We start from the raw sequence: 22,300 nt of genomic DNA on the forward strand, positions 1-22,300 counted from the left end.
AAAACATTCAGCTTTGATATTAATGAGTTTTTTGGGTTCATTGAGAACATGGTTGTTGTTCAATAATAAAATTATTCCTCAAAAATACAACTTGCCTAAAAATTCTGCACTCCCTGTATGCTTTGTGTGAAGCTGCTTCATTAGCAAAAGAAAATATTTTTACTTTTTGTTTTAATGAATACTTAAAAAAACAGACAAACAAACAAACTTAGCTTTAACCAGTTCAAAATGTAGAAATGTATTCCTTTAAGGTCATTTCAATGTTTTGAATGTATTTGTCCACTAGATGGAGCCAAAATACTTCAAACCCATGTTGTCACCATTTGAGTGAAAAGAAATGGTGGCTTGTTTGACCTCTGGAATCAGTTGTTTCGTTATTAAAATCATCTCACACGTAAATTAAACATCTCTATCCATTAAAAAAAAAAAAAAAAACTGACTCCACGCCTGCCTCCAAAAAGTTTTCGAATATGTCAAATGTTCACCAATATATATATATATATATGTGTGTGTGTGTGTGTGTGTGTGTGTGTGTGTGTATATATATATATATATATATATATATAGAAAGCAAACAACCATGCGAGGTGTACCAAATGAAGTGGTCAGTGTATATGCTGCATTTATGAATAGGTACCAGTAGAAAGGTAGGGATGTGACCGGATGCAACGTTGCGCCAACATACACTACCGTAAAATGTAACGTATGTGAGGAAGAACGCTAGGCTTTGGCGACCTCTTGAGGCAAAAAAAAGCACTCGAAAGAACTTGTATTGACTCGTACTATACCTATGCGTGCTGGGACGCCGCTCATCTGTCTGGAGGTTAACTCGAGTGATTTGAGGTTCTGGCGCAATGGCAGGTAAGGCGATTTGTCATCTAAAGCAAGTTGTAGCTACTCAAATCTGAACACATGAACACATAAGTGAAGTTTTAAATCACACGCAATTAATACAAACAAGCAGCACGGGTTGAGGAAGTTGGAGAATGGCTATAGCGATAAACACGGATCTGACTGCTAATTGAAAACTTCATTTTTTTTCTCTCTTTTTTCTTCTCTCTCTCTTAGTCATTAATTATTCGTTGCCAGAGCTCAGGATGAAATCAAACTTGACCTGGTAGTAAGGCAAACCACCGGTTAAAAGCTCTGCTGTCATTTTTTGCCACAGCTGCAGAGTGAAAAGCAAAGGAGATCCTCCTCCGATCTAAATCCCGTTTAGTATCCGCAGAGATTGTGTTTTCATAAAACGCATTGGCCCAAGTGATGCCCTTAGAGGAAATGACGTGATACTGTTAATTGTTCTGCTTTTTATTTTATTTGTATTCTTTTCCCTCCTTTTTTCAGCGCGAAATCGTTTGTAGTTTCACTTTTGTACTGCCCACCCACTTTTTTTAATAATCGGTTTACATATCCACACAGCGCGGGATGAAGATCACTGGCCAGAATATATCAACACAGATTTTAAAAGTTACATTTAGTTATAAATTAGCTGCATTTATCTCGAAAAGGAAATATTTTTAGAAATATCTTGTGTTTTCAGATGGGAAGCACGCCACTGGAGTGCTTTTAATATGCAGCACTAAAGTATTAATTAAATCTCAAATCAGGTACACCTGTAAAATCTAATGCAAACCAAACAGAGCTTTATAAAGAGATCACTGCTCAAACTTGCAGTTTTCCAATAAATTCAAACAAACACTGGTCAGACAGCTGAGAACTGAGCTTTCTAAATCACAGATCTGTTTCAATCTGTGTACAAGCGTGTTGACTAATTTTTTACCACTTGAAGTCACCTTAAGAAGTCAAAATGAGAGCAAATTATTCAAGTTGTTACGTGAGTTTGTGTTGAATCATCTTAAACCTGGTAAATGGGATTTTCTTTCTCCTAGAAAGCGCAAGCTCGATGCTTTTGCGGGTGAGGGGTAAGTTTGTTGAAAAGACCTCCAACCCTCTTCTTGACCAGCTCCTGGATGACATTTTGGAGGATGGCATCTTGAATGATGGAGAGAGAGAGTCAATAGTTGAGGAAAACAAGAACCGAGCCGACAAGGCGCGCTGCCTCATTGACACTGTGAGGAAAAAAGGAGATCTAGCCAGCAACAAGTTAATTCGTCACCTTCAAAAAAGAGATCCTATGCTTTTCGCTGAGCTGGGTCTGACTGTCTGACCAGGTGAGATGGGATACATCAGTGGAGCTTATCAACACATATGAGCAAAAGGAGGCTTTAACCCTGATTTTATAGAGTCACAAACTGATGTTGTACTTTGACACTGAAATACAGAAATAAGATCTATCAGGCTTTGACTTTGGTTGATGCCACTTAGGTTATGTTTAATCTCTACGCATTGTTGTTTGGCACCATGTTTGTTTGTTTTTACCGTTACCTGATTTTTGGTATTTATGTTTTTATCCACAGGAGGAAACGAAAACCTCGTGAACACTCATCCCTACTGCCGAGACTTTGTGAAATAAAGAGATGTGGAGTGAACATGCTCATCTTTCATCATCATTACTTTTCAAAGCAATAATATCAACATGAATGATCACATCTAAAGATACAATACTGTATCTTAATTCTTTTTTTACACTCTAGAGCACTATTATATGATGCTTATATTTTGCCAACGTGACAATCAGAAAAACAATCTATTTGTGCTCTCAAATGTACATGAACATAAAACTGTAATGTTTCCAGGTTCCTCTGTACATTATTTTTTTGCATGTGATGGATGAGAATTACAATCTGTTTACGTTAAGATCATTTTATAATCTAGTTGAATTAAATCTCAACGACAGTAAATGAGCTTGTGTGTTTATTATATAGTATGATTCATTTGCATGTACAATGACATGTGGACCTTCATAGCGCATGACGGTTTTTTGTTTATGTTTTTTGTTTGTTCGTTTTTTTTGTTTGTTATGGCTCCCAAGTGAATGGTTAGCATGGGTGCCACGGTGTTTTATAATGTTACAGTATAGTTTTAGCCATTATAAGTTACAGTTTAATGATCCGGGTTACTCACATCAAAGTAGGAGCACCACAGGCCTGCTCTGACTTTTAAACAGAAATTTATGCACTGTGCGGTACTACTATAGGTCATATGCGGAAAGGAGGAGCCTTATATCGTTCATCTCTGATAGCAAACATTACGCAAGCATAATCAGGTTAAAGTCAGCAGCAATTTAAGCAGGTTGGCCACACAAGTTTTGAGCAATGGCAGGTAAGAGCCCACGGACTAAATGCATTTTGTTCTACGTTGTCATATATGAGTTTAGCCAGCGAGCAGGAATGCAGTACAATAGGCATAAAGTGTTTACCACCACTGGATTGCGTTACGAACGTTTTGCGGAAGACAGCGGCGGAAAATATGTATTCTTACACTTTCGACAGTTTTGCAACAAAAGTGTTTGTCAGAGAAAAGTTTGAATAGTGTGATTCGATATTTGTTATTTTCATACTATGTTTATGCCAGGTTGGATCCATACTTTCGTTTTGCACCCCGGAAAACTATTCCCGCCCGGATGTCTGTTGTTGAAAAAATCTTCTAGTGGAAGGTTTTCAGAGATGAGAGAGCGAGTTTAAGTTTCTTTGTTGACAACTATTTGCGTTATGTATACACACTGAATCCACGGAGGCTGTTCTTCAAGTACAACTTCTAAAGATGGGAGGTCACACATTTCCAAAGTGCGACAGGATAGCATATAAAGTTTGTTTTGTTTTGTTTGTTCTTTATTAAAATATCCAAATTTGTATGTTGACGACAGGCATCGGTAATGGTTTCGTTATGCACTAAAACAGTAGCTTCGTTTTTACTCCGCACTTTATGAGGAAGAAGGACATATCAGCCATTTCCTCCGTCAATCCGAAGAATACCGGGCGTTATAACAAGGCAGGATGTCCTACGTAGTGCGCAAACATTCACTCTTTGTACGGAACCAGCGTTAGAAATGCTGAAGTGATTCATGCACATGAAATGTTGTAGATTAGCGCTAATATCTCAGGGGATCATTCTGTAAATGTGGGTCTTTCACCGTTAACTGCATTAAGATGCCGGATTATTAGATACAACTAATATATTTTACTTTGTTACAAAGCAATAAATCTGTACATAGATCGCAATGTTTGCTTTTAATTAAAAAAAGACTATTCAACTTTTAGAGTCATTGTGAAAACCGCAGTTTGTAGTGATGCTGACATGTGTTATGCGTTACTGCTCCCCACCACAAAGTGAAGCGTCCAAAGACGATAATACAGCTGAAAAGGCTCAAACCGAGCAACCCCCCCCCCCCCCCCAACGTATTCGATATATTAAATAAAAACAGCAAAATGTATACATCGCCCATTTAGTTTGAGACGAAAAGTTTTCAAAGGTCAGCAATCTTTCTAAACATTTCTAAAATGACATATTCTCTATTCTAGATAAGGAGCTTGGCAGGGTGCGGTCAGACTTTGTGACGAGTGTGTCCAAAGCGGTTATAAAGATGCTGCTTGACGACCTCGTAGAAGATGGTGTGCTGAATGATATGGAGAGCGAGTCAATACTTGAAGAGAATGACAGCAGGGCTGATAAGGCGCGCTGTCTCATCGACATTGTTAAGAAAAAAGGAGACCCAGCCAGCAGCAAGATGATCGTTCACCTTAAAAGTAGAGACTCTTCTCTTTACGAAAAGCTTGGTTTGTCTTGCAGTCAGCCTTCTCAGGCAGGTGAGAAACCTTAAAAAATATTTTTATTAAAAAATATAGCGCAGAAGATAATGTAATGATCACACAGGTACAAACAGAATAAAATACATTATTTCAAGCAATAATCTATTTTGTCAGCCTCAGCTCCAGATCCTCGGGAGCCACCAGATTGGTCAGATACACTGATCCACACGACTGAGCAATTCTGGAAGATGAAAATGGATGATAAAAGTGTGAGTCATTCACAAAACTCATGCAAAATATCTCAGTTTGATAATAAGAAATAAAGTGTTTTCTTATTAAAGTTAATGTTGAGACACAAGATGGATTTTTCAACTTTTTTCCCTTTATTTTTGTTTTGCAGATTTACCATGTGACCAAAGACGCCTTTAAAAATCGCTTAGCTCTGCTGATCACTAACATGAAGTTTACTGATGGGAAATTCAATAGAAATGGAGCTGAGAAAGATGAGGAGAACATGAGGAAGCTGCTCTCTGCTCTGGGTTATGAAGTGGTGAAATACACAAATCTCACAGGAAAGGTATTTTTATTAAAAGGGAAAATCTGGGGGAAAATTTTATGTCTGGTTTGTTTTGAGATACAGGAAGTTATGCCTTGACTTTTTTTTTTTGTTATGTTCTTACAGGCAATTAATAAGGCTCTAATTGACTTCTCCAAACATCCAAAACTCAAAGATACAGACAGTGTGTTGGTGGTTATAATGTCTCACGGGAAGCTAGGAGCAGTCCTTGGTGTCGACTGCAAAGAACCCCTTTGTGATAATGAGGAACAAGATGCGTATGAGGTGAACAACATTTACAAGCAGTTGAGCTCAGACAAGTGTCCTGCACTTCTGAACAAACCCAAGATCATCATCATCCAGGCCTGCAGAGGAGGTGATCACCTTCTGTTCTTACAGTTACAAAAAAAAGTCTTAAGTTATAGATTTGCTGGAGTCTTCTTATCTTACAAGTACATTGCATATGTTTCAGAGGAGAGAGGAGGTGTGCTTGTTAGTGACTGTGCAAAGCCAGATCTGGTCTGTGATGACGTGAAACAGCCAAGTCCATCCCCATGTGCTGATGAAGAGGGCTTAGAAGACGACACTCTACGATGTGTACACAAGGAAAAAGACTTCATTTCTCTTCTCTCCTGCACTCCAGGTCAGTGTAGCTAGGCAATTATTAAAACTTAGTGACACACACACAGTGATGACACACATGAAAAAAAAAACTGTATCCAATTTCTGTCTCTGAATTTTCTTTCTGCAGATACTGTGTCATATAGAGACAGGAATCAAGGGTCTATCCTCATACAGTACATTGTTCAGGTTTTCAACACCTTTGCACATCAAGACGACGTCGAGGAGCTCTTTAGAAAAGTAAGCGCTGCAAGTGTAAATTGTTTTATACTTATTGGAAGCAAGTCTCATTACTTCACAACCATGTTGATACTGCTTGTGACATTTATGTGGACAGTTACGATAACCTGTTAGCAGTCGGACGTACCGCCCACGGTACATTGGATGGTTTAGGGGACTAATTGTAAATTTGTAGGACTGCTAAGGGGTTAAAGCAATATTTAAATTACACTTCAATTATCACTGGGAAGTAGTGCATGTACAGTATTAAAAGTAAAATAATAAAAGGTTAAAAAGTTTGCAGAGTATGGCCCAAAAGAAGGCTTTCAAAGCATTTTTCATCTCCTGGAAGTTACGCTTACAGGAATCAATAAGTGCCATATCTGTCACTTATGTTTCTGGAACATGTGGAAAGTTGTATTGCTATAGTCAAGCAGTAATTACTTTGTTCTCGTGTCATTAGTGTGATAATGTTGTACATTATTACTGTGATAATGTCGTACATCATTTTAATCATACAGGTGATGCAACGCTTTGAAGACTTCAGTGTTCAAAACAGGAGACAGATGCCAACAAAAGACAGATGCACACTGACAAGACGCTTCTACTTCTTTCCAGGCCTCTGAGATATTTTTACAGTTATTTAACTCAACTTTGCTGCCATTTCAATTGATGTTTTTAGTGCTCAGAGTTAGGTCATTTTATCATTTCCAAAGAACTACAAAGAGATGCAAACCTAGAAGCAAAAAGATGATATGATCTCACAGTTAGACAAAAATGGCCACAATAAGATGCAAAATAGCTACAAACAGATGGAAAATACAATGCTGATAACAATTTTAAAAGAATGAAACAAAGCTGCCATCTGTCTGTCTCCTTTGTTAAAAAAAAAATCCTGATGACATTTCTAGCTTCATGTGAGACCCATGCACACAAAACACATCAACATGAAATATCCTCTATGTGGCAATTGGAGACGGTTGGATGGACGAACTGGAAGAGACGTCCAGCAGAAACAGGGTCAGAGAGGGACAGACATACTCGCTTCCACAGCATGTCTTTGTCCTATCTTCCTCCCTTCACACCATCTTTGCAGAAGATGGACACCCCTCCCTCAACCTGGTTCTGCTAGGGCTTTCTTCCTGTTATAAGGGAGTTTTTCCTTCCCACTGTCGCTAAACCTCTTGCTTGCATAGGAGTTCATATGATTGTTAGCTTTTCTCTGTTTTCTTTGTATTATTTTTTTCTATTATTCTAGAGTAACATGTAAAGTATCCTGACATAACTGTTGCTGTGTTTTCATGCTATACAAAAATAAAGAAATAAAAATAAAATGCGCTTTGCTTTTATTTTCCACTCACTGCCTTTCTCTCTCTTTGGATTCATACACCACTGCTGCATTTAACTTAAGGAGTTACTACACTCTGTCTCTCTCTCCTACAGAGTGTCTTGCTCTCAATTCTTCTCATCTCTGCCCTTGTCGCCACATCTTCCTGTTAAAAAAGAATCCACTGGTGTTAAGTGCTTGTTCAAAGGGGGTCATCTGACTGTAATTGTGCTTGTTTGTTTGTTTATATCATAGGACCTTTAGCCTACAATATAAATTACCCTGAGGTGACAACTGGTATACTGGTTTAGGGCTTTTGCTATACTGGTCCACTTGATGGTCATAGCTTAGAAGATTTTTTTAAAGGATTTTTTTAAATTTTCAGTCCTTACAATGCCCCAGCAGGTAGGGGCACCAGCCACTGACAAGGAGTGTGGTGGGGGAAATAAGCCCCCACACCTGGGGATGCCCGAGACTTTCAGAAGGAGGTGAAGCCTAAGACCCAGCCTGACACATACAGGTCCTTCTCAAAAAATTAGCATATTGTGATAAAGTTCATTATTTTCTGTAATGTACTGATAAACAGTAGACTTTCATATATTTTAGATTCATTACACACAACTGAAGTAGTTCAAGCCTTTTATTGTTTTAATATTGATGATTTTGGCATACAGCTCATGAAAACCCAAAATTCCTATCTCAAAAAAGTAGCATATTTCATCTGACCAATAAAAGAAAAGTGTTTTTAATACAAAAAAAAAGTAAATCTTCAAATAATTATGTTCAGTTATGCACTCAATACTTGGTCGGGACTCCTTTTGCAGAAATGACTACTTCAATGCGGCGTGGCATGGAGGCAATCAGCCTGTGGCACTGCTGAGGTGTTATGGAGGCCCAGGATGCTTCGATAGTGGCCTTAAGTTCATCCAGAGTGTTGGGTCTTGCGTCTCTCAACTTTCTCTTCACAATATCCCACAGATTCTTTATGGGGTTCAGGTCAGGAGAGTTAGCAGGCCAATTGAGCACAGTAATACCATGGTCAGTAAACCATTTACCAGTGGTTTTGGCACTGCAAGCAGGTGCCAGGTCGTGCTGAAAAATGAAATCTTCATCTCCATAAAGCTTTTCAGCAGATGGAAGCATGAAGTGCTCCAAAATCTCCTGATAGCTAGCTGCATTGACCCTGCCCTTGATAAAACACAGTGGACCAACACCAGCAGCTGACATGGCACCCCAGACCATCACTGACTGTGGATACCGTACTTGACACTGGACTTCAGGCATTTTGGCATTTCCCTCTCCCCAGTCTTCCTCCAGACTCTGGCACCTTGATTTCCGAATGACATGAAAAAGTTGCTTTCATCCGAAAAAAGTACTTTGGACCACTGAGCAACAGTCCAGCGCTGCTTCTCTGTAGCCCAGGTCAGGCGCTTCTGCTGCTGTTTCTGGTTCAAAAGTGGCTTGACCTGGGGAATGTGGAACCTGTAGCCCATTTCCTGCACACGCCTGTACACGGTGGCTCTGGATGTTTCTACTCCAGACTCAACCCACTGCTTCCGCAGGTCCTCCAAGGTCTGGAATCGGTCCTTCTCCACAATCTTCCTCAGGGTCCGGTCACCTCTTCTCATTGTGCAGCGTTTTCTGCCACACTTTTTCCTTCCCACAGACTTCCCACTGAGGTGCCTTGATACAGCACTCTGGGAACAGCCTATTCATTCAGAAATTTCTTTCTGTGTCTTACCCTCTTGCTTGAGGGTGTCAATGATGGCCTTCTGGACAGCAGTCAGGTCGGCAGTCTTACCCATGATTGCGGTTTTGAGTAATGAACCAGGCTGGGAGTTTTTAAAAGCCTCAGGAATCTTTTGCAGGTGTTTAGAGTTAATTCGCTGATTCAGATGATTAGGTTAATAGCTCGTTTAGAGAACCTTTTCATGATATGCTAATTGTTTGAGATAGGAATTTTGGGTTTTCATGAGCTGTATGCCAAAATCATCAATAATGAAATGCTTGAACTACTTCAGTTGTGTGTAATGAATCTAAAATATATGAAAGTCTAATGTTTATCAGTACATTACAGAAAATAATGAACTTTATCACAATATGCTAATTTTTTGAGAAGGACCTGTAGACAGGCATGTTTTCATAGTTTCCCAGAGCAGACACTTCCAAGTAAGGCAGGTGAAGGGAGGGGGATTACTTGCGAATTGAAACTTACTGAACTTGTTTCTCTTCTTCGAGATCTTGCAATGATAGATAAGAATATCTGTGGTCTTGATGTAGTCAACACTACAGGCATAGTTCAGTGTATTGGAAACACTCAGCAAAGGAACGGTAGATGGAAAGAAAATTATTATATGAAATGAAGAGAGATGGCGATTTTTCTCTGGTTATGTTTGGTTTTTTTTGTCATTAACGTATAATATTGGCCATTAAAACATCGTAGAGTTGAAATGTTCAGACAAGTTCAAACATGACTTGACATGTTGTGGTAATTCAAAGGACAGAAATGTTGATACTGTCGGTAAACTGCTTTTATCTCATCTTTCTGTTTTCTTTGACAGCACCCCAAGTTTCACTTTTACTTCCTCTTCCTTATGTCTGCCTTCTTTTTAAAGCAAGCTGTTTTGATCATAATTCAGTATATACAAAATGCATGTAAGTTAGGCGTGAAACTATCTGAAAATAAATTGAAAATAAATTAAGTTATAAATGCAATTTTGGAGAGTTTATATGCCTAACGTGCAGCAGATGAACCTATGAAAGTAAGAAGAAACATTGTCACAAAAGCAGCAGCTTGCCTATGCACTAAAACAGGAAGAAGAGTTTATGAACTCTTGTTCAATACAAGTTAAGGCTTAAATAAAAATGTTAAAAATGCAAAAGCTAGTTGATCCTTGAATTTAAAAACATCTTACATTTCATTAACGGCTCTATAACCACTTATTGGCATCTATTTGTTCCTAGGAAATCAGGCAGTGCTGTCCAAAACAGCACACATGAGCACACATGAAGGTTTGCAAATGGTAACATACAGAAAGCACAAGTAGTGCAGGAGGTGCTCAGGAACATGACTCTTAGAAAATATAAAAGATATGTTCTTTGCAAACAAAGATATTTGTCCTGACTTCATTTCTAAGAGACCACTGCTCAGAAGAAAAAGAAAATATTTTATGTTGCATTTCAAGTTTGACTTGATTACAACCACTTCCATGGAAGTGTGGTTTCCACACAACTATTAATAGATAAAACATCTTGGCAAACACACAATCATTTGTACATGCTGGAGGACACAGGTTGCAAATTTGTGAAGTAAAGTTTATGAAAGATGGCAGGTAAGACAGAAGGTATCATGATCCATGCACTTTCCAAGTGTTAATGTGTGATAGATTTTGATTTTGACATCATTATTTGATCTCATTCTTCCCTCTAGATAAGGAGCTTGCCAGAGTGAGAGGACGGTTTGTTGAAAAGGTATCAAAAGCCCTTCTTAAACAGCTCCTGGATGACCTTTTAGAAGAGGGTTTGCTGAATGATGGAGAGACAGACTCTGTGCTCGAAGACAACAACAACAAAGCAGACATGGCCCGTGCTCTCATCGACATGGTGAAGAGGAAAGGAGATAAAGCTAGCAGGAAGATGATCGAACACCTGGAGAAGAGAGATCCTACACTTTACTCTGAGCTGGGTCTGTCCTGTGGTCAGCCTCCTGGTGAGTTCACCCTGTTTGGAAGAAGGAAATCGTACAGAATAAAGTCTGAACAGTGCTTTTGCTTTTTCCAACTGCAGCGTCTCAGAAGGAGCAAAGCTGGTCGTCCAAACTCATCGCCACAACTGACTCTTTCTGGAGGACAAAGCTGAACGATAAAAATGTTTGTCATGACTGTTCAAACACTTTTAACAAACAAGATTCAAATTTGGAATACTTTGCAAGTTTATACACTTAAATTTTACATTTATAACAGTAAATATTCTGTCTTTACATTTGTATTTTTAGATTTACCCTGTGGCAGAAAAGTCCATCAGCAGTCGAGTGGCCCTGCTAATCACTAATCGAAATTTTTCTGATGAGAGATTAACCCGAAAAGGAGCTGAAGTTGACGAGGAGAACATGGATAAACTTCTCCGATCTCTGCATTATGAAGTGGTCAAATACAAAGATCTCACTGGAAAGGTATTTAAATACTAATCTTTTATTCTTTCCTAGCAAATTACGGCTGAGTGACAAAATAACTGATGCTGGGACTTTTTGTGTTCAATCAGATGATCAATGAGGCTCTGATGAATTTCTCCAAACATCCCAAACTCAAAGAGACAGACAGTGTGTTTGTGGTGATTATGTCTCACGGGAAACGGGGAATTGTCCTCGGTGTCAATCACAGAGAAGAAGTGGAACCAGATGAATTCCCTGTTGACAATATTTACAAGTACTTGGGCTCACAGAAATGCTCAGCACTGCTAAACAAACCAAAGATCATCATCATCCAGGCCTGCAGAGGAGGTGACTTTCAATCATTTCATCTGACCAACATCCACAAATGTCCTCGTAGCTACAGTTTGGACCTGAATTAAAAGCATGCTGCGTGTGTTGCAGAATCTGGTGGCTCCGTGATGGTTAGTGACAGTGCAAAAGTGGTCTGTGATGATGTGTCACAGAGCCGCTTTGATGAAAACAGCATTGTGGATGACTCTACTCGATATGTGCACAAAGAAAAGGACTTCGTTTCACTTCTGTCCAGCACCCCAGGTCAGTTTGTCTGCTGATGGGTTTTATTATGCAAAAGATTTCTGACATTATTAAGATAAGCATCTGAAATTTGCACCAATAACACACAAGCATAGTCTCATTCTGTTTTCACATGATTTCCTGCAGACACTGTTTCATACAGACAGGAAGACCATGGGTCTTTTCTGATCCAGTTCATCAAGGAGGTATTCAACACGTGCTCTCATGAGGACGACATCGACGAGCTCTTCAGAAAAGTAAGTACCTGAAAACTCATTTGGTGATAGTGCTGCAGGCAAACAGATGCAGTCACTGGTTATGTTTTCATCACACAGGTCATGCAACGCTTTGAAGATTTTCCCTCTGAGAAACTGAGACAGATGCCAACCAAAGACAGATGCACTCTAACCAAGCGCTTCTACCTCTTTCCAGGCCGCTGAGACAGGATTGAATTTTGGTCAAAGGAAACACATAATAAGTGCTAATAAGTACATTAATGATTTCATGGATTATCACTTCCTAGTAATAAGGGATTCATACTTATCTGTAGTATAACGAGGGATATGCATTGATTATTGTGAATTATATGTAAAATATTGATTTCTTTGTTTCTGTTTTTACTGCTTTGTGAAAGTGAATGTGAGATTTTGTCAACTTTTAATACGTTTGGAGATTTTAGTAGCTATATGAGTGAGTGTATCATTTACATTCATCAGTTGTTCTTGTCTATAATGTCATCACTGTTACTGTTATGTGTCTAAATAAGTAAATGAGCCATTAGTTACAGTAAATGAATCTTGTATTAACTAAAACATTAACACCAGCGGTCTCCAACCTTTTTTCGGCCACGGACCGGTTTATGCCCGACAATATTTTCATGGACCGGCCTTTAAGGTGTCGCGGATAAATACAACAAAAATAAAGCTAGTACCGGTACCGAAAAAAAGAGAATTTATTCATAACACACGTGAAAAGACCAAAGAAAACCGAGTAAACGATAAAAACAATAACAAAATCACGCTGAAAACCGATAAAAACCCTGAAAACTATACATTTCACACCTGAGCCTCAACTCTCGCGGCCCGGTACCAAACGACTCACCGGTAAAGACATAAAGACCTGGATGGCCGCTAACTTTCTGCTCCTTAATTCTGATAAAACTGAGGTTATTGTACTTGACCCTGAAAAGCTTAGAAATATGGTATCTAACCAGATTCTTACTCTGGATGGCATTACCTTGGCCTCCAGTAACACTGTGAGGAACCTTGGAGTCATTTTTGACCAGGATATGTCCCTCAATGCACATATTAAACAAATATCTAGGACTGCTTTCTTCCATTTGCGCAGCATCTCTAAAATTAGAAATATCCTGTCTCAGAGTGACGCTGAAAAACTAGGCTGGACTACTATAATTCATTATTATCAGAAAGTTCTAAAAAGAACTTTCGGGTGAGAGAAAGATGGCCGCCCCTCCCTGAGCCTGGTTCTGCTGGAGGTTTCTTCCTGTTAAAAGGGAGTTTTTCCTTCCCACTGTCACCAAAGTGCTTGCTCATAGGGGGTCATATGATTGTTGGGTTTTTCTCTGTATGTATTATTGTAGGGTGTAACTTACAATATAAAGCGCCTTGAGGAGACTGTTGTTGTGATTTGGTGGTATATAAATAAAACTTAATTGAATTGAATCATGTGGGTCTATGACCACTGGTCCAACATATAATTATGCTTAATACAAGCATTTTGTTAGTAACTCAGATTTTTATTACTGCAAATTAATTATCTTTAATCTACAGGTGGGCTACAGTAATAGAAATTACAAGTATATAAAGTTACATATTTATAGAAATGTAATTATTTATGTAAAAGTTTTAATAAAATTGCCAATAGGAGGTGGTTAGCTTGTGATATTACTAATTACTGTGACCTAAATTTACTGTTTTTCTATTGAAGATCCAGTGGCAGGTGAGTTACACATTGGTTTAAACACATTGTATAGACTAGAAAGCTTTAGTAATTTATACCTGACAGCCCTTGTTATTTATGTTTTTTGAATAGAGTTTTAAGGAAATACATCACTTTATTTTGTATTTTAATTAGAGTGAAGATTTAAGATTGTGAGGGCCCAGTGGGATTTTCAGTTTTTTAAGCAGGCTGCAGCATTTTTGACTGTGGGAATGAGCATTTTAAAACATCTTAGTATAGTACAGTTACTGACATATTAACACATTCACATTCAAAGAAATCATTAGATGCTTCCTCAACTTGTTCATCTGGGGATGAGCATGTCTTTACTTTTATGATTGGCTAGCTGACAACAGATAGGTCAAAAGATCCTTAACTGGGTGGAGAGAAAGCGTGAGCTCGTGCCTTTAAAAGTTGTGCAGTGTTTTGGCCACATCCTGTATGATGGTGGTTTTCAACCTTGGTCATCTAATGTAGCCCCCACCCTCAAAACCCTGTTAGATGGGTTAAAAATAATTCCCTTCAGCACCACCTTATAAACACCTGCACTGCTTTATCTCTTACGCTCGGTGCATGCACCCTACCTTTGTAGCAAACTGCCTAAATCTTTAATCAGTTGGTAGTGGGTTAATATTTCAGACATGCATCTAAAATGTTTAGTTACCAGTCCATGTAACAGCTATATTCATGAGCCTGTTTTAACCATTTATCAGTTCTCTTTAGCTAACAATTTTATTCATTTATTGAGAATTTCGTGGTTTCAAGTGATGAAATGCTGCAGGAAAAGCATGCTTTGCTTGTTTCACTCGAGCCAGAAGCTAGTAGTGCAAACGTGTTCACTGATGATTTCCTGCATCTCGGTGCATCTTTCTTTACAGGAAGATGACCCTGATGGTGTGAAAGTAGTTTTGCAAATAGGAAGTAGCTTTCTTGGTAAAAAAAAAAAAAAAATTGAAAGGAAATCCACAAACCTGAAACCCTGTAACATTAAGTGTACAACTTTGAAATGCCTTCAAATACTAAAAGAAAGAGTAGGTGAAACTCTGGTCTCTCTCATGCAACATTTAGAGGAATTATGGGTCGCACAAGACTTTTGCTCAATTTAAGGTTTAAAGAAGAATAGAATTAAGAATAACTCAAAGTATTCATTTGGAATCTAAGAAAAAAAAATAAAGTGCATACTTTTAGTGGTATGCAGTGTAAAATATCTGAATGTTCAAACTGACTGTAAAGTTTTATCCATTTAATTTACATTTTCAAAACTGAACTTTAAGTTTTTAAATTTTAATGGTAACGGCAGTCTCTTTAGCAGCTCTTCAATTCTATGCAGAATAGTAAAAGTATAAATAAAAAATGTAAGAATAGCAGTAGCAGGGTGTAATAAAATCAGTCTAAAAGGTAAAGTGGAGAGGGATAAAAGGTAGTGTTCAGAGTGGGTTATTTTCCTTATTATTCAGCTGGTCTTCTTGTGCCAGTCACAGTGTATATCTCTGTCATATCTTGGTCATATGCACTGTGATTCTGATGACACCCTTAGCAGCTTTGTCCACCCTCTGCAGGTCCTTCCAGTCTTGTTCTGTGTGTACCAGGCAGCGCAGCACTATGTCATGAAACAACATACAATACAATACAATGTTGTAACTGATGTAAACCAACTCATGTGAGGTAAAATACAAGCAGATGATGGTAAGTTGGTGTAATGAGTAATTGAGATGACAGTGACAATTACATTTAACTTGTAAATTAGAGCAATCACAGCCACATACAGACATTATGTTAACTGATGATAGTGAATGGCTGGTACTGTTTCTCTGTGTTAAATCTGTTAAATAAAAACTCAATCACTTCACATATTTGATTATCACAACAGGCACAAGACTACAGAGGAAGTAATTGTCATCTGATTTAAATGTGACAAAACGGGAAATTGCAGAGTCCAGCGAGCTAATATAAGGTTAGGTGCCAAAAGGACAGAGCCTGCGCCTAGATAGGAAGTTCATGTCTACAAAAACAACAAGTTCAAACTGGAACAAGTGCCATTAGGAAGTAAGAGGAATTACACTCTTAATTCTGTATGAGAAGTTTAAATGTAGATTTGAGTGCAGGGTAACCAGATCCAAATAAATTTAAACCCGGGCGTAGGACGTGAAGGATAACATGCGACATGTTGCTAATGCTGAGTTGTCTGAAATATGGATTTATTCAGCTTAAAGCAAACACGCAAAAACTTTGCAGGTTTGACAGTTAGCATGTGAAGAACAAATACTACTGCAATTTTCAAATCTTCAGTGTAAAGTTAAGAAATACAATAAAAACAAAAGGAAGCTGAAGTTTCTTCATATGGTCTTTTCTGCCTTCTTGCACTCATTCTCACTTCTTCTTATTTATTGTGTGACTATATGTCATACTTTCCACTTGTGAAACTGAAAGAACTCCACTAACTTTACTCAGGCAGCTTCCCAGTGTTTCATTGGGCAGACATCCCTTTTCTTTCCCAAATTTTCACTGCCTTTGCAGATTTTAAGGCTGTGCAATTTCCCCTGTTGAGTAGAATATATGCTGAAAAGTTACCAAGATGCATCATGACAACCTTCCCTGCTTTCAGTTCAAATGGATAAATAGTCACATGCCAGAGAAGTGTTGATTTATTTAACAAATATTGCCAATAAATGTGTGGGGCATCGTCTCACTATACTGGATAAGGGAAAAATAGATACAATACAGCACAGGCTATAGGTTAAAAGATGGAACTGAGCACTGGACACATAATATAGTTGGCTGTTTGTGGATGGTAATGTTGGCTTTGTTGTTAATGTTACTTTTCTGCACCATCTAGATAAATGCCTGTTCCTTTTGAGTTCTTGAAGTTGTTAGTTCTAATAAAAGAAGACTGCTACAATTTTCAACTTTATTTAGGGAAATGTGACCAGCAGCAGTGATGCAGTTTTGCCATCAGATGTGGTCCTCTGGGCTTCCTTTAAACATACATCTGCGCATAAACCTGGAAGAACTCATATGAAGCTACCCAAGTGTTGCCATTTCAGTTTCAGCTTGTCCATTCAGCAAGCTAAACCTAGACACAGAGTGCTGCTGCCTGACATTTCTTTTAGAAGTGAAGGTGTGTTTTCTATGAAGTGGAAGCATATCCATATTCAGATGTGTCGCAGATCACATCAGAGGCAGTGAAACGTGTAAACAGGTCTGTGCAGGTTCTGTAATGCAGGTAGTCTAAGAAGTTTGGAAAGAAAGCGACTGCACTTTAGATTTTGTGAAGATGTTTCATGGGCTAAACCTTTCAGTTCTAAAATCAAATGGTAGACTGTCCCAGTTGTTAAACCCTATTTGGGTACCTTGAGAGGGTCACTAAGCCAGTATTAATTATGTGGATTGTCACAGTGAAACATCTTCAAGAAACTTAGTCCAGTCATTTTTTTCCAAGCTCTTTGGGTCTAAACAGATCTTTGTCATTTTAATCTTTATTTTGCATTTTCCCCATGCCGCAGAAAACGAGAAATTGCTGAAAGCGGTATTATGGCTACCCACAAGTCCCGCTCTGCCCCAGCTTTCAGGTTACTGCACTTCTGCTGCTGATAGAAAGCTAAGGACAGGTTTGGTTTTTGCTACTAATGATGCGTTGGTGCAGCAATAATCCTGCTTTGTCCAATCAGGTTCAAACGTTGTGTATGTGCTTGACTGAAGAGTCAATGGTGCAAAGCGACCAACTGCAGGATTATGACTGAACTCCTCAAAATCAGAATCCTGTCTAGAAAAAGTGACATCATAGTCAGTTCATCTTGACAAGACAGCCCGTCCAGACCAGTGAAGGAGAGCATGGGACTGGGCTGGAGGAAGGCTGAATGTTTGACGTCCCTCTCCAATTTTGCAATCATGTTTGTGGACATTCTGGCGCTTAAATAACTTGCTACCAACACATCAACTTCAAGGACTCACCATTCATGTTTTCACTGGTATTGGACTTCTGGGTATATTATTCCCCTGTGGAATCATGTGTGCAAGGCAAACTACAAACTCAGTGTAATTTTTTGGGACAAACTTTACTTAAAAAAAGAAAAAAACAAGACTCATTAAACAAATAAACCCATGTCATTACAATACAACACAAAGGCAACAAGTTGAGTAGGCAACATGGTAACATGGTTGCAGTCTGTGCTGTCTGATGTTTCCCCCCAAAAATGATATGAGTCTTTTAACAGGGCTACTTTGAGTTCATGCTGATGCATTCATTGACTCAGTGAGTTCATCAATGGAAATAAACATACAGTAGAAGTAGCTTGACAGGATAATATGCACTGTTTAAACCTTGGGGTTTACAGAAACGGCAGAAATAAACAAAAGGTTTGTCACTTCATTAATCCAACCAGACTAGACTCCACTTTAACAGCTTATTTAAATATACTGGCAGTGTTAGAGAGCTTTATATTACTTTAGAAAACAAAGACACATTTGGCTACCAACAAGCACTCATGTTTTCATCCAATGACTCACAACATGTTCAGACATGTAGCTACCAAGGAACTTGCAAATATCCTTTCAAATCTTATATATGCATGCATGCACTCAATCACACTCAACACTGGAGCAACGGTCAAAAATGCTGCACAACCGGTAAGGCCAGATGAAATTAAGTACAGTAGCGTTGCTTCTGTCAACTACAAGAGATGTGCAATTAGAAAAAAAGTTTGGCAGTGTGTTAAATATACGAGCAAAATACCCAACATCAGCGTAGCTATGTTCTTTTTGATGTGTTCCCTTTTGCAACAGAGTACAAAACACCACTTTACAGTGAACTAAACCATGCAGGGCTTTTAACAGGGAGGTAGAAGACATCAGAGAGAGAAAGTAAGAAGACTACAAAAAAGATAAATACATGTGCAAATGAACAGAGGTCTACAGATAACATAGCTCTGAAAACATAACCGATGAGTTACCTGTCACTTTGCCTGTACAACACAAAAAAAAGACACATCTGAATCAGTGTCATACTTGGAAGTTGGAATGTTTTAGTATAGCGTTACATTTCATTTAGTAACTTTTTCATTCAAGAAACATCATATCGTTGACAACACTCGACACTCTGATAAACAGTTTGCAGCACCACACATTTACAAAATAGCAACTCATGCGAAACAAAAACAAAACACCTCTGGCCCTGTACACTGTGTGTAAAATTTATTGTACATTATGTAACGTATCTTTTGCTGAACACGTAATAGATTGCATTTGTTAAAACAGGAAATTGGAAATGTGTGTTATTCTGCTTTTAGCTCTGTCGTGTGACTTTGTGTGTTTTTTTTAGTGTGATCGTGGCTGAGGTTTAGCCCAGTGTTCCCCCAACAATGGAAGCAATGACGACTCCCAGAATGATACAGCATATAATAATCATAATTTTCTTCTGAATGGTATTAACAAATAAAAGAAAAAAAAAACATCCAAAGCAGCAAATGGGGAGCAGAGAAAACATGTTAGTTATACTGTTTGTGCTTTACTTGAACAGAGTTAATAATAATTTGAACAAAATGCAGTTTACAACAAAAGTAAAAGAACCGAGCTGGGAAAAAAAATGCAATTTAATTCATTCTAATAATGCTGGAGTGTGACCAAAATGTTACATTATTTCTACATCTTCTTTTAAAAGAAATCTTTAAATCCTGCATTTTGCTCATACCGTCTGTCATATACACATGCCACAAACAGAAATCATCTCTGCGGTTAAAGCCATCACATGCACAACATAAAAAGCATCGATTTGGCTCCATCTAGTGGTTATCCAAGAATATGCAAGCAAGACTGCAAATTTATCAAAAAGTAAAAACCCACCAAACACAAACTTCACTTTTAAAACGTGTTTAGCAAAGGTCCCTCTAATGAAGAAGTTCAGCGTGCAGCAAATAAATCCTGTGGACTTCCACAGTTTCAACAACTCTTAAAGAAACCGTTTAAGGAAATATGCCCTTAGTTATGAGTCACATACATCTCATCACATCAGTATAATAAGAAGAAAATAAAAGTTCAATTAAACACATCATCTCTCTCTATGAGACACCCTCATGCAGTTCTAAAGTTTTACATATCAGGACATAAACAAAATCATCTGGTTATTACAACTAAACTAAAATGATCCATCCATTCTCTACTGCTTATCCTTCTCAGGGTTGCGGGGGCGCTGAAGCATATCCCAGCTTCCTGAGGGCGAGCGGCAGGATACAACCTGGACAGGTTGCCAGTCTGTTGCAGGTCTAACACACAGATACAGGGCAACCATTCACACTCGCACTCCCACCTATGGGCAATTTATAGTTTCCAATTAGCCTATCCCCACTAACTGCATGTCTTTGGACTGTGGGAGGAAGCTGGAGTACCCGGAAAGACAAACATGGGGAGAACATGCTAATTCCACAAAGAAAGACTTAAATTAGTTCATTCAATTTTAATTTACTCAATAAACCAAAACATGTGACATTATTTGTTTAAAAAAAGGCAAAGTGCAGAAGCAGTGTGTGAAAAGCTAAGTAAACAACATGATTCAGTAGTTCGTAGAACCAACTCCAACAGCAATAACTTGAAATAATCATTTTCTGTACATATTTCTCAGCATTTTATATTAATGTTGCTGTTTTTTTGGCTTACTCTTCTTAACATTGCTTCAGCTTGTTGAGATTTATGCGCATTTAATGAAGCACAGCTATTCCACCAGAGCATTTCAATCTAGTTGAAGTCTGGACTTTAACTTGGCCATTGAAACACCTTGATTCTTTTCTTTTTCAGCCATTCTGTTGTCGTTTTGCTGCCATGCTTGGGATCATTGTCAGTGACTGTAAGGTGCCCAGCTTCTGTGGTTGCACAACCCAAATCATCATGAGGTGTTTGATATGCTATAGGGTTAGGGGGGTTAGGGTTAGCGCCTTCGGTGCTAGGCCCTCAAACTGGTCATCCTTCTGCTCAAAGACCTGTTTCGGAGAAATGAAAATATCTTGATCTCTGAGCTTCAGGGAGAAAAGTGCCCCGACGCTCTGAAAGGACACGTCAAAGGCACAGCGTTAACAGAGAACCTGGCGACCCAAGACTCGTTCCCAACAACAGAGAAGGATGAGGGACAGAGCAGTACACAGGGATGGTTCTCGTTGAGGCATAGACCTTAACGAGAACCCTTCTCCACTATCAAATGCATTAGATTAGCAGCACGTGGCTGCTACTTACCCTTTTAATCCCTCTGAAAGTATTAAGAATGTACTTAGTCTTTCACACACTGGTTCTGCATTTTGGATTTTTAAAGAATAAATAATGACACATATGTCATGTGTTGTTATTCATCTGAGGTTCTTTTTACCTCATTTTAAGCTCTGTAAAGTAACTGACTAAACTTTTAAATGTCCCAACCTTAAATTAAATTAAAAGAAAGCGTTCTTTTGAAAACAGATATCTCATTCTGTCTAAAAAAAAAAAAAAAGTGCAACAATAAACTTACATTTGTTTGTGTGTTATAAATCCTAATTTCACTCATAAACTATTAATAGCTTATTTAATTGACCTGGTCATTTCAGATTCATCGATATATCGTGGATGTATCGGGTGAGAAGGAAATAAAATCTCTACATTGTTGCAGTATCTTAAAATCTTAAAAATCATGATTAAAAATGTTTAACTATTTTGTTTTACCTTTAGTAATACATCATTGTTAAAACTAATTGGTAATAAGCTTATTTTGATGACCATTTTAGTAATAATGCAATCATCTTCAATTTGTGTTTGTGGGACAACAGAGAGAAACATGCACATGACAAAGCTTTGCAACTCAAACAGGCCAAGCACAAACCGTTCCTGGAGCTGAAGCACACATTAAGAATAAAAGTTGATGCAGATTATATTTGAGTGTTCATAGCTTGCTGCACAGACCTCAGACCAGTAATGCAATGACTTGCTTCCCAGTTCACAAGCAGTGCTCACTGCACACATTGCAGAGGCCACCATACAGTACATTTAACACATGAACAGTTGTGTGCGTTTTTTTGGCATTCATGTCACTCATAATGACTGTCCTGTCTGCCATGTGATGATTTTTTAGGCTCCTAACTGAGTCCCACTGCGAGCGAAATAATGAGGATGGTGATACAAATCGCAACACAAACTCCTATCAGGATCACCTTCTGGATGGGGGACCATGGGGAGGGAGAACAAGGAGAGCACAGCGTTAGATAATGAGTCAGGGGATTGAGAGGAACATGAGA

General features: G+C 38.4%; 3 protein-coding genes across 4 annotated transcripts in view; 2 read left to right on the forward strand and 1 right to left on the reverse strand.

Moving 5' to 3' along the window:
- The first annotated feature begins 3,104 nt into the window (after positions 1 to 3,104).
- Positions 3,105 to 6,890, forward strand: LOC102198268 (caspase-1-A-like). Its single transcript, XM_005742083.1, has 8 exons — positions 3,105 to 3,222; positions 4,422 to 4,706; positions 4,824 to 4,918; positions 5,050 to 5,226; positions 5,332 to 5,581; positions 5,678 to 5,848; positions 5,957 to 6,066; positions 6,567 to 6,890. Exons 1-8 carry the CDS (start codon positions 3,216 to 3,218, stop codon positions 6,669 to 6,671), a joined length of 1,200 nt encoding a protein of 399 aa, XP_005742140.1. The 5' UTR covers positions 3,105 to 3,215; the 3' UTR covers positions 6,672 to 6,890.
- A 3,757-nt stretch (positions 6,891 to 10,647) lies between these two features.
- On the forward strand, positions 10,648 to 12,586 carry LOC102198551 (caspase-1-like). The gene is made up of 8 exons (XM_005742084.1): positions 10,648 to 10,704; positions 10,803 to 11,081; positions 11,159 to 11,241; positions 11,367 to 11,543; positions 11,633 to 11,870; positions 11,964 to 12,116; positions 12,243 to 12,352; positions 12,431 to 12,586. The coding sequence occupies exons 1-8, from the start codon at positions 10,698 to 10,700 to the stop codon at positions 12,533 to 12,535; spliced, it is 1,152 nt and encodes a 383-aa protein (XP_005742141.1). The 5' UTR covers positions 10,648 to 10,697; the 3' UTR covers positions 12,536 to 12,586.
- A 5,515-nt stretch (positions 12,587 to 18,101) lies between these two features.
- The window catches only part of LOC102198818 (syntaxin-1A-like), an 82,191-nt gene continuing 77,992 nt past the window's right edge, over positions 18,102 to 22,300 (reverse strand). The window contains exon 10 of one of the 2 annotated variants that reach the window (XM_005742085.2): positions 18,102 to 19,467. In XM_005742085.2, the coding sequence (XP_005742142.1) occupies positions 19,390 to 19,467 (78 nt within the window). In that variant the 3' untranslated portion in view covers positions 18,102 to 19,389. The remainder of the gene's footprint in view (positions 19,468 to 22,300) is intronic. The other variant, XM_013913140.1, reaches the window with a different exon arrangement.

The sequence above is a fragment of the Pundamilia nyererei genome, unplaced genomic scaffold (genome assembly GCF_000239375.1).
Source record: "Pundamilia nyererei isolate P.nyererei 1_Seehausen unplaced genomic scaffold, PunNye1.0 scaffold00117, whole genome shotgun sequence".
Taxonomy (NCBI): Eukaryota; Metazoa; Chordata; class Actinopteri; order Cichliformes; family Cichlidae; genus Pundamilia; species Pundamilia nyererei.

What these genes read in the sequence shown, in the direction of transcription:
- LOC102198268 (XM_005742083.1), top strand. An exon ending in ACACAAATCTCACAGGAAAG is followed by an intron (nt 5,227 to 5,331) that starts GTATTTTTATTA and finishes ATGTTCTTACAG; the next exon opens with GCAATTAATAAGGCTCTAAT. An exon ending in TCTTCTCTCCTGCACTCCAG is followed by an intron (nt 5,849 to 5,956) that starts GTCAGTGTAGCT and finishes TTCTTTCTGCAG; the next exon opens with ATACTGTGTCATATAGAGAC.
- LOC102198551 (XM_005742084.1), top strand. An exon ending in GTCCTGTGGTCAGCCTCCTG is followed by an intron (nt 11,082 to 11,158) that starts GTGAGTTCACCC and finishes TTCCAACTGCAG; the next exon opens with CGTCTCAGAAGGAGCAAAGC. An exon ending in CAAAGCTGAACGATAAAAAT is followed by an intron (nt 11,242 to 11,366) that starts GTTTGTCATGAC and finishes TTGTATTTTTAG; the next exon opens with ATTTACCCTGTGGCAGAAAA.